At 51.3% G+C, this 13,631-nt stretch overlaps 1 protein-coding gene across 27 annotated transcripts in view; it reads left to right on the top strand.

The window, feature by feature from the left end:
• The window catches only part of MEF2D (myocyte enhancer factor 2D), a 47,987-nt gene that overhangs the window by 14,651 nt on the left and 19,705 nt on the right, over positions 1 to 13,631 (top strand). For all 27 annotated transcript variants that reach the window (XM_085533704.1, XM_085533716.1, XM_015884391.3 and 24 more), the window contains 2 exons: positions 8,147 to 8,407; positions 11,392 to 11,595. In XM_085533704.1, the coding sequence (XP_085389830.1) occupies positions 8,354 to 8,407; positions 11,392 to 11,595 (258 nt within the window). In that variant the 5' untranslated portion in view covers positions 8,147 to 8,353. The remainder of the gene's footprint in view (positions 1 to 8,146; positions 8,408 to 11,391; positions 11,596 to 13,631) is intronic.

The following is a 13,631-nucleotide window of genomic DNA, read 5'->3' on the forward strand; positions in this document are numbered from 1 at the left end:
GCTTGTCCCTGAGTGCATGAGACCTGTGGCCATAACGCTGTTATTTTGTCCCCTGGAATAAGGACATTGTGGTTCAACGAGGTCTCGGTGCGTTCTCCCCTTTCCTGACCTTCTCTGCCTGTTTATTGCTGTTACAGTAAATGTTTTCATCTCTGCTGTCTGTGTAATGCACTTGTGGTAGGGGCAGAGCCGCGTCCCCTGTTTTATGCGGGATCTTTGGTTTCGTGTAATGGATATTCCTCCTATTGATTTCGATAGCAGATACAGAAGGATCTTAAAAATAATCTGCCCCAAGCTCCTGGATGGAGGAGGGGGCTCTTCTCCCTTCCCTGCCAAGCACTTTGCTGCCTTCTGATGGCTTTTTAGTGCTGGATGAGGGCAGGGCACCGGGTGATCTATTTGAGGATATGGAGATGGGAAGTGATGGTCGTTTCCCTGCAAGGTCAGGAGCAAGGACTTTTGGAGAGCTGTTCTGCTGCCCTGAATCTGGAGCAAGCTCCATAGGCTGCATTGGATCATGGCTCCACTGTATTGCACCAGCGTTGCATCTTGATCAGCTCAATGGGCAGTTTGCTTTCCCAACCTCTTTCTACCCAAGCACATCTGGTCTAGGAGCTCTTCTAAGGGCTGTGACCTTAATTGAATCAACTCCTTCATGTCCTGGAGACAGCCAGTGTCATCTCCTACAGCCTTGCTGGTTAATCACGTGCCCATTACCACGTGCATAAAGCTGCAGGGTCTATGCCAGCCTGCTTTTCTCACTGGGATTTTGCAGCAGAAATCTGCTTTCTCTCCAACAAGGAAAAGACCTGAGGTCACTCTGTCTGCTCCTTGGCCGTCTCATGCATTGCATCACATTCTTTTTATAATCATCCGAGTTTGCATTCCGACACAAAACCTGGGCACGCCGGGATCCCACCGTGTTACACACACCCGCAGACACAGCCGGGTTGCAGCCAGCCTGTCTCCTTGAAGCCCCAACTCACTCTTTCCACTGGAGAGATAAAATTAGATGCTGCTTTTTTTGCTTTTTTTTTGCTTTTTTTTTTTTCCCTTTTCCCCTCTCTTTGTTTCACCAGAGGAGTCACTTCAAACCCTGCCAGCCCAACTGGGTTCCCCTTTTCATTGCCCCCCTCTCTCTTCTTTTTCCCCCCTATGTGTTTTGTGGTTGTTGAACACGTTGGATGCTTTCCTCACCCCCCCCCCCCTCCCTTATTATTATTTCTTATTTATTTATTTTTAATTAGTATTTTCCCTTTATCCATTAAAAGCAGGGTTGGAAACCAAACAACACCCTGGATCCTTGAGCATAGGACCTGATTTAAAGCCCTTATCTATTGCAGCCCTCCTATCTACTTTAGCCCTGGTGTTTGGAGGGGGGGTTCCATTGAGCCCCCATTGCTTCAATACACATTTATGCTGTGATTGTGCCTCCCTTTGTGTCCGTGGTTGGGTTGCAGAGGGGGTCAGATGCACAGGAAGGGGGAAACTGAGGCACAGCAGGGACGTGGTTCAACTGCAGGGTCGGAGAGCTGGGATTTCCTCCTCTTGATATCAAACAAACACAGGAGGAGGCAGCAAACATGCCCAGATCCCAAACATCAAACAAGGATAAAACCCAGGCACCAAGTGTGTGTCGTAGCATCATGGATGCTCTGTATTCTATAGGGCCATTGCTCCTTTGGTCCCCCCACCCTATTTCCACGTAGCTGGTGACCAGTGTCAAACAGTGACCGTCCCATTGCGGCCCTGCAGCAGGATCTGCAAAAGCAAACAGGAAACAGAGCAGGGAGCAGCCCACCTTATTGACTGGCTTGTTTACTGTGGTTCCTCTGAGGTCAGTGTTGGGGTTTTAACACCCTCCTGCTCGTTTCAGAGCAGGGCTCTTTGTTTCCTCCATGCAGATACAGGGGATGGATGTGTGGTGCGGGGATGCTCATGTGCAAGGGTGTGCAGATGCAGGGATGCTAAAGTGCAGGAGTGCCTGAGTTCCTGCAGGGTTTTCAGTGCTCTGAAGCTGGAGCTGCTGTGATCCTGGATGGTCTTGGGGTTAGAGCTGGTAATAGTGCTGGTAATCCCTTTAATATCCACCCCTGTAAAAGCTTAGGTGCAAAGCCTGCAGGGAGGAGTGTCTTTGTAGGAATCCATTCCTTCCTTCCCTTGCCATATGCTGTACAAGTGTAATGCCCTCAGAGGAGGGCATGGATGGGGTTAAAGCTGGCAGCGTGGCTGTGTTAATGGGAAACACGCTGCAGTGGCATCGATGTGGCCGCTCGCACCTTGGTTTGATTTGGGCTTTTCCACTGTTGGCTGTGCTGGCTGGTTTGCAGGCTGCAGTGTCGGTGCCTCCCTATGGAAAGTGCTGCACGTGGGTCTCGTTGCCTTTATTAAAAGCAAAACAAAACAGCGTTGTATGGTGGAAAGCTTCCAGCTAATTTGTTGGGGTAGAAGCAGTCCAGGATGTGAAGGGATAGATGAGCAGCATGGGATGGGGTTTGTCCCTTTGGGGCTCAATGCATTTAGGGGTTTTTCAAGCTGTGGGTCCCTGCCTTCTCCTTAGCAAGGGGCTGATACTCTCCTATGGGGTGATGCCTGATTCTTACCATAACCACAGTGCTTTCCTCCCTATCCACACTCCCTTTCCACCCCCATCCATCCTCCCTTTCCACCCCCCATCCATCCCCTTTCCCTCCCCAGTAGCCCCACACTGAGTTTTACCATCAGGTTTTGCTTTTTGCTTTTGCTCTTTGCTGTCAACGGGTTCAAATCTGACAATCCTCCCCGTTTCCATCTGGGCTGGGAGCACAGAATCCATCCCCGAATTCAGCTCCCTCCTTCTCTCCCGTTTTTAATGAGTCAACCTCTCATCTGTCATATTAAACCTCCTCATTACCAGGTATCTAAATTTTGCTCTGACAATAGTGACAGGGGAAGCTGCGATATCATTGCAGCAGCTCACGGCTCCGGGGAGCTGGCAGGTGGTTATTTCATGCCCTGCAGGGAGCCGTGGGGGTGGGCGACAGAGCTGGATAATGGGCTCTTGCTTCCCCTTCATTTAGAAAACTGTACTTAGTGCAAGGGGAGAAAAAATAAAGACTCATCCCAGCTCTTGGGCTGGTTATGGGTTGGGAGAGGAAGGGGGGGGGAGATGAAGTGACCTCGTTATATTGGGATGCTCCCATGCAGGAGATGGGCAGCACTGTGGTGGGTGGGTGGGTATATAGGGTGGGTATGGGATGTCCACCCTCTCCCTATGTGCCATCCTGTCCTGATTGAGGATGCTGCTGTCACCAGGGTTGCTGTGTTGCCCAATATGGGCAGCTTTGCAGGTCACTTTAGCAAAGTACTGCCTGGCACCTCCACTTTGCAGCCCTCTGGTTGCTCCAAAGCCTTTCAACACCCCCCCAGTGTAACATGCGAGTATTGGTGCTCCAGCATCACTGCAAGGCTGCTCTTTTCTCCCCAGTCTCGGCCAATCTTGGCACAACCCATGGTTTTGTTACAGCTCAGCAAAGCTGGCAGCGCAGTTTGGCATCTGCTTTCCTCCAGAGAACGCTTGAATCTGGGTCAGGAATATTTCTACCTTCAAATTCCTCTGAGGTTCAGCTGAATCCAGCCCAGATTTTGCTCTCTGGAGCCTCCCGTGGTGATACCTGTGGCTGTGGGATGCACCTGGTGGGAGCCAGGTACCCATTGAACTGCATTGCCCAGTGCTTTGCTATGCAAAGACTGCACCAGCTCTAAGGACCTGTGCTGCTACACCTGCTCCATGAGCAGGATCTGTCCCCATAAGGGTTGGGACTCAATGTGCAGCTCTGTATCCCAGCCAGGTTCACACCAGAGCAGCGTTCTTCGGCCTCTTTCCTCTCTCCTCCCCCCCCCCTGTGTACATACATCTGGAGGCTGTGCACAGGAACCCAGATAGCATCATCCTGAAACCAGAATAGAAGCTCTGGAGGGGACTCGAGCGTGTTTGTGTGGTTTTGATCTCGGTTTGGAGATAAAGAGGTGCTAAACAATGCTGAGTGGCTGAGCTATAGCCATTCACTGGGCACATGCAGTACCAAAGCTGTGGCTGTTATCCTGCCCTATAACACTGCATGTCTATGCAGTCACTGTCCCCCAAGTACCATCCTGGGTGGGATATGGTGGCTTAATGGGATGGTATGGAGCTGTAATGGCTCATTGGGGGACAATGGCACAGCAATGGAGGGGTGATGGAAGTGGTTGGCATGGGGTGGTGACAGTGGGCATAGAGCAGAGCCAATGCAGGAGGAAGAGGAAGGACGGTGCCCAGCAGCGTTGGGTGCTGTGTCTGTGTGTATCAAGGGGCTGTTTTCCACCCTCCTCGTAGCAAGAGGAAGCTGGTCCTGAAAGCAACAAGGAGGAAACGAAGAGTCCTTGGTGTCGGTGCAGAGAGGATATGTCAAAAACAACAATTAAATCACAACAGGCAGCCCCTGGCCGTCAGCGAGAAAGGAAACAGGAAGGCAAGAACTAGAGCTAAACAGTCAGGTTCAAGAGGTGACCGGAGCTGGCTCCGTATCCTTGAGCAGAGGAAATCCAGCCCTTGTGGTGAGACAAGATGTGTGGCACCGTAGGGTTGGGAACCTTGGTTGTGTAGTGGATTTGGGCCATGGGAGAGAGCTTGAGAACATGCAGGTGCTGCTGGTGTTGTAGATCCTGGGTTTGGGATCCTTTATCCTGATGGAAGCCCATAAAACCACGACACCCAGGTTGGTGCTGGTTGGAGCATCCCAGTGCACCCACCCAGGGGGTTTGAGCTTGGGATGAGCAGCTCTGCACGGCCTCTTTGCAGCAGATCCTCCATTTCTCATGCACTGCAGCAGGTGGGAAACGCCACAGCCTCTCTCCCTTTAATTTAGGATTTTCTGCACCACTCTCAGCTGTTCTCCCATCCACCTCCTCCGCATGATGAGCAGCACAGGTCCGTTGGCACCTTCACAGGGGAGGGCTTTTCTTTTCCTTCCCTTCCTTTCCTTCCCTTCTTCTCCCCTTCCCATCTTTCCCCCCTTTTCCCTTTCCCATCTTTCTCCCCTTTTCCCCTTTCCATCTTTCCCCCCTCTTCCCTTTCCCTTCTTCCCCCCCCTTTTCCCCTTTCCTTCCTTTCCCCCCCCTTCCCCCTTCCCTTCTGCTCCCCTTTTCCCCTCTCCATCCTTCCCCCCTTTTCCCTTTCCCATCTTTCCCCCTTTTCCTCTTCCCATTTTTTCCCCCTTTTCCTTTTCCCATCTTTTCCCCCTCTTCCCCTTCCCATCTTTTCCCCCTCTTCCCCTTCCCTTCTGCTCCCCCTTCCCCCTCTCCATCCTTCCCAACCCCTCTGCTTTTCCACCTTCCCACCCTCGTACCCTCTTCCCATCACCAGCTCAGGGAAGACTTTACTAAACACCAGCTGCATCAAAATTAAGGTCTGGACTCCCAAACAAGCATCACTTTACTTCTGTTTTCCATCATCCCTTTTCATGCCTCCATAGGCTCTGCACCCATGCCCACAAACACACTAGGAAGTTCAGAGCCATGAAATGAAAACACTTTGCTGTTGCTGTTTGGAAAGGATGTGTTTCCTGCCTTTATTTTGCCTTTCTCTCCCTCAGTCTTTGGGATGCACAGGGTTTGATCTTTCCTTTATATCATCCCAATCAGCGTTGGGTTTATTGGAGCTGATGCTGTGCATCAGGTGGGGCTGTAGGAGAGGACAGTCAGCTTATAGGGGGGGGGGTTTACATGGGGCTGGCTTTGGTGAGGAGGCAGCAAAAAGGAGATGCTATAAAAGGGCATTAAAAACTGCAAACGGGCTCAGAAAGTGGACGTGAAGCTCCCAGTGCTGCTCTGTTTGCTCATAGGGAAACATGGGCTTGTGCAATGGGAAGGGGAGCAGTATTAGAACGGTGCAAAGGGCCCCAGCAAAATCATATAGCAACAGGTAAAACAGATTGGGAATATATATATATATATGTATATATAGCTAGGAACCCAGAAATAAGGGCTTGGGGGGGAGAGCAGCTCTTTGCCTACCAGCATTTGGACTCAGCACCCCCAAATCCCTTGTTTTGTGCAAACATCTCCCAGCTGAGAGCCTCCTTTTTCCTTCTCATCCCTTCCCCTATTTGCAAACTGCTAACTCCGCTCCCTCCCTCGTCTACCCAATTTAAAGCAATTTGCTGGGAGCCAGAGTTGAATTACTCAGCACAGAGTTAACCAGCACCTGCTTGGAGTTAATTGGCATGTGTGTTAATTGCTCTGCGAAAGAGTCAGCCTTGTGAGAGCACATGAGGGGTGCTGGAGTTTGGGGGGGGGTGAAGTGAAGGGGGATGATTCCTATTGCTGGGGCTGCAGAGATTCTCCATTGTCTTTTAAGGGTTGGGCTTTGCCCTATTGCTAGTGTGACATGCTGGGGTGTTATATGAGCCTGGGGGTGTTATATGAACCTGGGGGTGTTATATCAGCCTGGGGGTGTTATATCAGCCTGGGGGTGTTGGCTGCTTGTCCTGGGATGGAGATGTTGGGTGCCTTTATTGCAGGTGTTAAGCAGAAAATGAAGCCTTTATAAGGGTGGGCTTTGTGAAACAACCACCTGGCCAGGAAGGGGAAAGGGTGGGGGATGCTCCAACACCCCCAAAGTCTCAAGTAAAGCACCAGGAGCAAAAAGGAACAAGGGAAGGGGTGTCTGTGTTTGTACACCTGGGCTTTGCTTGCAGCTTTGGGAAGGAAACATGGTTTGGTGCCCAAGCAAAGGCTGAACTGGGCTTTGCTCATCTGCAAACCCTTTGTAGGGAAGATCTTCTACATCCTGGGAAGAATTTAAGGGTTCCTTTCACTTGGATTTACAGCCTGTTCTCCCTTTAGTGCTTCTTGCTGTTGCTGAAGAGTTCCTCTCAGGGTTGGATGGGTTGGCAGCCGCATTGCAGAAATGCCACCTCCAAGGGGAAAAGCTGCAAAGGAAACCTTGCAGAAAGTTCTTCTTCCTCCCACTTTTCTATGTGATTGCAAAGCCCTCTCAGCTCCCAGCCTGCTCCTGCAAAGGCTGTTGCAGGTGGGGATATGGAGCAGATCCTGGCTGCATCCCTATTGCACCCCTGCTTGGCTGGGATGGGATGCACACAGTAATTTGGATGAACAAATGCAATCTCAGCGTGCTTGTCCTTGCATGGTTCTTTCCTATTTGGATTTATAAGGGGAAAGAGAAGGGTTTGTGTTGTCCTTTATTTCTCTGGGCTTCTGAATGCTTGGCTGCTCCAGGGTGCAAACGTTGGGTGATGGGGAAGAGGATGATCCCCTCTCTCTCATCAAGTGCTCAAATCAGCTCTGAGACAGCCCAGCACAATGAATAATGGTGCCAAAAAAATAAGTAGGGCGAGTGACTCACAGAGCTCTGAACCCTGAAAGTGGGAGGGAGGGGAGAGAGGGGGGGGGGGATCAATAGGGTTGGGCTGGTGAAGGATGGGGTGAGGGTCCCTGGAGGGGGGGGGGGGGTTGTGGGATAAGATGGGAGCTCAGGTTTTGGGTGGTGGGAGAGGGAGGAGGTTCTCTGTGGTCACATTGCTTGTGAGCAGCCTGAGCATTCCATGCTGCCAAGTGGAGGCAGATAGGGAGCTATTCTGGGACTGGCGTTTCCCTCAGCCCAAGCCTTTGGCACGGGGCACCCTTGTGTTAAGTGCAACGTTATCTCTGCCCTTATTCAGGCACTCAAAGAAAGAACCCGGAGAAAAGCAGAGGGGTAAAGGCACTAAGTGCCTCTGCTGCCCTATCCCACCCATTGCACTCATAAATGGGGCTGGGGGTGCGTGGGGTACCTGGCTTCCTTCCATGTCCTCCCCCTGCCCCTAAGAATTAGGTTTCTGTGCCTGGTTATATAGACATATTTCTTTACTTTGAGTAATCAAATAAAGACGTTTTAAAATTCAACGTGCAGGAACTGGAGATGGATTTAAATTGCCTGTGTTAATCACCAGCCGCTCGTGGCTCTATAAAGGGGGGGGGGGGGGGAAAGAAGTCATTGTGTCCCAGGAGGATGATAATGATGGCATGTTGTGGGTGGGGGGGGTTCACTGAAATAGATAGGGATGGGATGCTACCCCAAATCTATGGGCTCGGGTCTCACCTCTGCCTCTATCCTCTATCCCTGCAGGTTTCTGATGGCTCAGCCCCATTGGATTCGCCGGAGGGTGCCATGAACTGAGTGCCCGGCTCCTTTCCATTTGGTTCCCTTCGGTTCTTCATCGTTCCCTTTCTCCCATTCATTTTTCATGAGAACATTTTAAAAGGGGGTTCCTCTCACACGTCCCCCCCCTCCCCCCCTCAAGCGACGCTGTGCTGAGGATCTCCTGACAAGAAGATGGGGAGGAAAAAGATCCAGATCCAGCGGATCACAGATGAGAGGAACCGACAGGTGGGTCCCCCCTTTTTGTGCCCCTATATTCCCATTTACACCTGTATTGAGGGTCCCATTAACTCCCCACTTAAACCCCTCAGGGCCAAGCTCTGCTTTTCTCATCCCATAATACTAAGCCTCATATTCTGGGCTCAGGCTGCTTGCAGAAGATGCCCCAGGCCCTGCAGACCACCCCATTTTCCTATGCCAAGAATAGAGCTGCCACAAGGAGCAACCCAAAGGAATCATAGTTCTTTTCAATGGAGATCTAACGTGTGTCTGGGGCTTTTTCCTCCTCATACCTGCACTGATGCATCCGTGCATCTCATAGGGAAGAAAAACATCATTTCCCCTTAATTCTCACCTTGCTGAGCCCAAGCTGCAGCGTGGCAGAGCTTTGCTGGAGCAGCTTTGCTCTGTGGTTGCTCCACCATTGCATTTCCCTACAACTTCTGCTGCTTTTTGTGTTGTCCTCCAGGAAAATCAAACCGTGCTGTCTATCCCTGATGCTTGAGAAGTTGCAGATAGCAGAATGCTCTCAACCATCCTATTGCTCCTCAAGCCAAACAATGGAAAATGGCAGATTGTCTTCGTTATTTGGTGGTTAGGGGGGTAGGATGGGCTTAAAGTGGTTTTGCTAATGGCTCTGATTGCTCCTGGCACTGCTTATTTCCATAGCAAGCAGCAAGCGAGGCTTTGGGGTTGTTAAAGAAGCTGGGGTTTGCTTGCTGGGGTTGTGCATGAGAGAGCGGTGCTGCACGCACGCAGCCAACCCTGTTTGGAGCTGCAGCAAATGGAAAATCTTTGGTCATGCTGGAGCTGGTGGCACAGCCCAGCACTGTTGTATAAAGCCTTCGGGATGGGAAAGCAGCATCTCACTGCCAGCACCAGCAGCCAAAGCAGCGGGGGAGGCTTTTGGGGCCGTGGTGTGGGGGTCTGCAGCCCTTTCCCATAGTGTAAGTGAGCCTCAGGTCCTTGGGGTGGTTGTCTTGCTCCAGTTCATTGCTCTCCTGCTGATATTTCCCATCTGGAAATGGGAATATTGTGGGTGTGGGATGCTAGAAATAGGGGGGGGGGTCACATTCAGAGCCTCCCTGCTGTGGCTGTGCTCTTCTGGTCCAGCAACAGTCATCCCTTACGGCGTGGGGAGTGCAAGTCTGCATAGAGGGGACTGGGATTACAGCAGAAGCCAAACCCAGGGGAGGAAAGCAAGTAAGAGTCTCTAATGTCATTAGGGGAATTATTGGAGAGGATTTGCCAGAACAGATCAGACCATCAGTCCTTCAGGGCCAGGCTGCTGACTCTGGCAATGACCAATATGGTTTGCATCAGGGGAAAGGCAAAAATCCCTTGGTAGTGTAGGGCTGTGTGGGGCAGTAATTCCTTCCTGACCCCTTTGGTGATCGGCTTATGCCTTGAAGCATGAGATTTGATTACCCTCTTAGACTTATAAGGTTAATTCTTTGAGATGGGGCGCGTGCCCACGTGCATCCCAGCCCCTTTGCAGGGCTCAGCAAGGTTTGGTGTTTCTCTGCCCTATAGCTGGTGGATGTATAGGGAGCAGGTAGCTGATGCTTTTGTGGCAGGGCTGGTTTAAAGGGCAGACCTATGGTTTTTTCAGTGCAAGGATTGCTGTGGGCACCAAGGAGGAAACATCCCCTTGTTCTCAAAGGGATGGGGATCCTTTGGATCTTCGATCTGCTCAGCTTGTTTCATTCTGAGCAGGTGATCTCAGAGCTGAAGGGATCCAGGAATTCAGAGCAGCCCCCATCAGTCGTTGGTTTGGGATCCCTGGGTGATACAGGGATGGTGCCCGCTGGCCACGTGAGCTTGTATTTGGAGCTGGGACAAGTGATGCACGAGGCGAGGTGATTAGAGCCCAATCTCATTACTGCTTAATCATCTCCAGGAGATGGCTGGGAGGGATGAGATGCTCTCCAGCTCCAGCAGCGGGGATGGGGAGGCTGTGTGCTCTTACAGGTCACTGGGTGCACGCTAGGCTGTGTTGATGATGCCTTGGGAAGCTCAGGCTCAGCTCCTATGGCACTGCTGAGTCTCATTGTGCTCCTCCTTCCACACCTCAAGCTGGAGCTGCTCAGCTTCAAGATCAATGCTGTGACCGTGGTCCTAAGTGGGATTGAGCTTCCAACACTGCAGGGTGTCACAGCTGGTCGCTGCCTGTTGCCCCAGCTTGAAGCAGTGTGAGATCCTCCCCTCCGTGCTTTTTTCTTCCTTCCCTTTTGCTTTTTATTAACAGAGCACTCAGTTGTACCTTATTCCACCTGGGGGTTCAGCTGCTTAGAGCATCCATGGGTGCAGTGACTGGGATGAGGAGCCCCAAACCAGCCCCTCCAACCAACTGCATCCTCTTGGGGGGGTCATTGCAGGCTGGGAATTGCTTGGGTTTGGAGCCTGAGCAATGGCCACCTCCTGATGCTCAGCTCTCCATGAGATGCTCAGTGCTCATGCAAGGTACCAGGAGAGCAGAAAGCAGCACAGGCATGTGGAAAGTGCAGCTCTCTGATCTTTGGGGCACAAAACTGCATTTCACACCTGTGCTTTCCATGCTGGGGCTTGGTGACATCCAAGCTGTTGCATTGAGCAAGGAAGAGCTCTGTGCTATGAGAATATTCAACTTAACCCCCTTCTTCTCCCCCCCCCCCCCCCCCCAGCAACCCGCAGCCCCCGGACAGATGGTTTCTCTGCTGGGGATTTTGCTGAAATTTATTTTTCCTCTTGATTTGGCAATATGCAATTTCCAATGCTGATAATCAAGCTCCGCTCTTTGTGAAGTGTCTGCCTCGCCAGCCCAAAATAGGAAGCAGCACAAATCTGTTGGGCTGTGCAAAAAGGGATTGGGGGTGGGAAGGGGGTAGGAGAGGAGAGCTTGGGATCGTTGTCCACTTGGGGAAGCTGAATACAAGAGGTGTCTTCCTTCTGTATTACTTTCCTTTGGCTTCTCCTTTGGTGTTCATCCCAAATCAATTTCTGCTTGCATCCAGGTGACCTTCACCAAGCGTAAGTTCGGTTTGATGAAGAAAGCCTACGAGCTGAGCGTGTTGTGCGACTGCGAGATCGCCCTGATCATCTTCAACCACTCCAACAAGCTGTTCCAATATGCCAGCACCGATATGGACAAGGTGCTGCTTAAATACACTGAATACAATGAGCCCCATGAGAGCCGGACCAATGCAGACATCATTGAGGTGAGACCACATCCCACTGTAGTAAGGGCTTAGGGCTGTGTGCAGGATGGGAGAGGGAGTGAGCAGACCACCAGGTTGATTTGGCATCTTTTTAGGTCAAATTTTGGTAGTTTTGGAAGCCATCTGGGGTTACATGGCAGTTTAATGCTGTGAAATGGAGTGAATCCTATCTGACCCAGCTCTGTGGCAGGAATGACAAGGGCACAGCATTTAACCCTTGCTGAAGCTGAGGCTGGTGACACCCATTGCTCCCCCTGCATCCTCCAAACCCTTGCAGGCTGCTCTTGGTCAATCCCACTCTGCTCACACCCCCATTAGATCCTCCTCATTCCCATGTCCCATTCTGGAGCTCAGGATGCTCACTGGGCTCCCCATCCACATCGTGGTGATGGAACCACACGCGTGTGTCACTCATCAGCTTCAAGCTGTGTGTGGGCAGCTCCCTTTGTACATGGGCAAATGCAGACAGATTCGAGGGCTGCCTGGGTAATTATTGACATTATGGGCGGGCATCAATTAGCACTGCTGGAACCGTTAGTCACTTGGGGTTTGTATGGTGAGGAGGATGCAGGCCTTCATCTCCTGCCACTTGGACCTGCATATTCTTCCTTCTTTGAAACCCTTTGGTGCAATTCAGCAACCTCAGGCATTGATTTCATAAAGGAAAAAGCAGGCAATCCCACAACCTAGCTCAAAAAAAACCCCAAAAAACTGGCTTTTGTTTTGGGTTTTGGTTTGTTGTTTTTGTTACCTCCCTGAAGCATCTCTTTGGAGCAGCATCTTCTGTCCTCTGCTCAGCACCAAGCAACCAACAAACACCTGGTTGCTCCATGGGCCTTTGCAGACCTTCCTAAGTTGTTCAGAACTCCCTTTCTGGATGTTATTTCAAGCACTGGTCGTAGCCTTATCTCCATGCACATCAATTGCTGCATTTCACAGCCATGATTCCCTGCTTTGTTCATTGATACAACCTTGCCCAGCCTCCCCCAGGATGCTCATACTGAAGCTTGTGTGGCATCGAACAGATTTGTCTTAGCCTAAAAATACCATAAACATTTTGGGCAGCATTTTCTATTCCCTTATGGTCCAAGATACAGACACTCCCAAGCCGACAAGTTACACGCAGTCCTTGGCACCCAAAGAAATGCTGTGTTTGCACCACATGAAAAAGATGGATCTGCATCCAAAGAGAAGAACATGGGAAGCGGAAGGACACTGGCGGATGATGGGGAGAGGAGCTCAGTGTGTCTCGCCAGCAGAGCTGCTGTCATCTGCTCCAAGATCCTGTTCAAAGCCAGTCAGACATCCATCCTCGTCCTCATCCCTTTTCCTTGCATGCAAACAGGGCTTGGAATGCTCCTAGATGTTTCCCTGCCAGGACCTTTCCTGACTGTGGAGCTGGCTGGATTCAGACTAGATCTCAGTAGAGCCCCAGTTCTATGTAGGTTCCTGATGTCTCACCTATCAGATCTTCACAGTATGACTTCGACTTGGAGGTTCAGGTCATAGTGGGGGGGCTTGGCAAGCAGTGGGACCAGGGTCCTGTTCTGCTTTACAGGCAAAGGACAAAGCTCATTGTCTGCATTTGTTTGGAGATGTTTGAGTGGCTGAAGGGGTCACTGCCTCTTTGTGACACCCATGTCCCATTCCTATAGGAGAGACGCAGCCCTGTGTGCGTCCAGAAGCATCTTAGGGCTATGAGGACAAGGTGATATAGGCCTGACCAGTGGGGTCTCAGTCCTGGTGGCAATAGGGCCTTGCATGGCACAGGGATCAGCTACAGCAATGGAGCTTTGCGTGGCACAGGGATCAGCTGGCAGCAATGGAGCCTTGCATGGCACAGGGATCAGCTGGCAGCAATGGAGCTTTGCATGGCACAGGGTTCAGCTGGCATCAATGGAGCCTTGCATGGCACAGGGATCAGCTGCAGCAATGGAGCCTTGCATGGCACAGGGATCAGCTGGCAGCAATGGAGCCTTGCATGGCACAGGGATCAGTTGGCAGCAATGGAGCCTTGCATGGCACAGGGATCAGCT

This window comes from Coturnix japonica, unplaced genomic scaffold (genome assembly GCF_054131305.1).
Source record: "Coturnix japonica strain WE unplaced genomic scaffold, WE-NBRP24 Scf062, whole genome shotgun sequence".
NCBI lineage: Eukaryota > Metazoa > Chordata > Aves > Galliformes > Phasianidae > Coturnix > Coturnix japonica.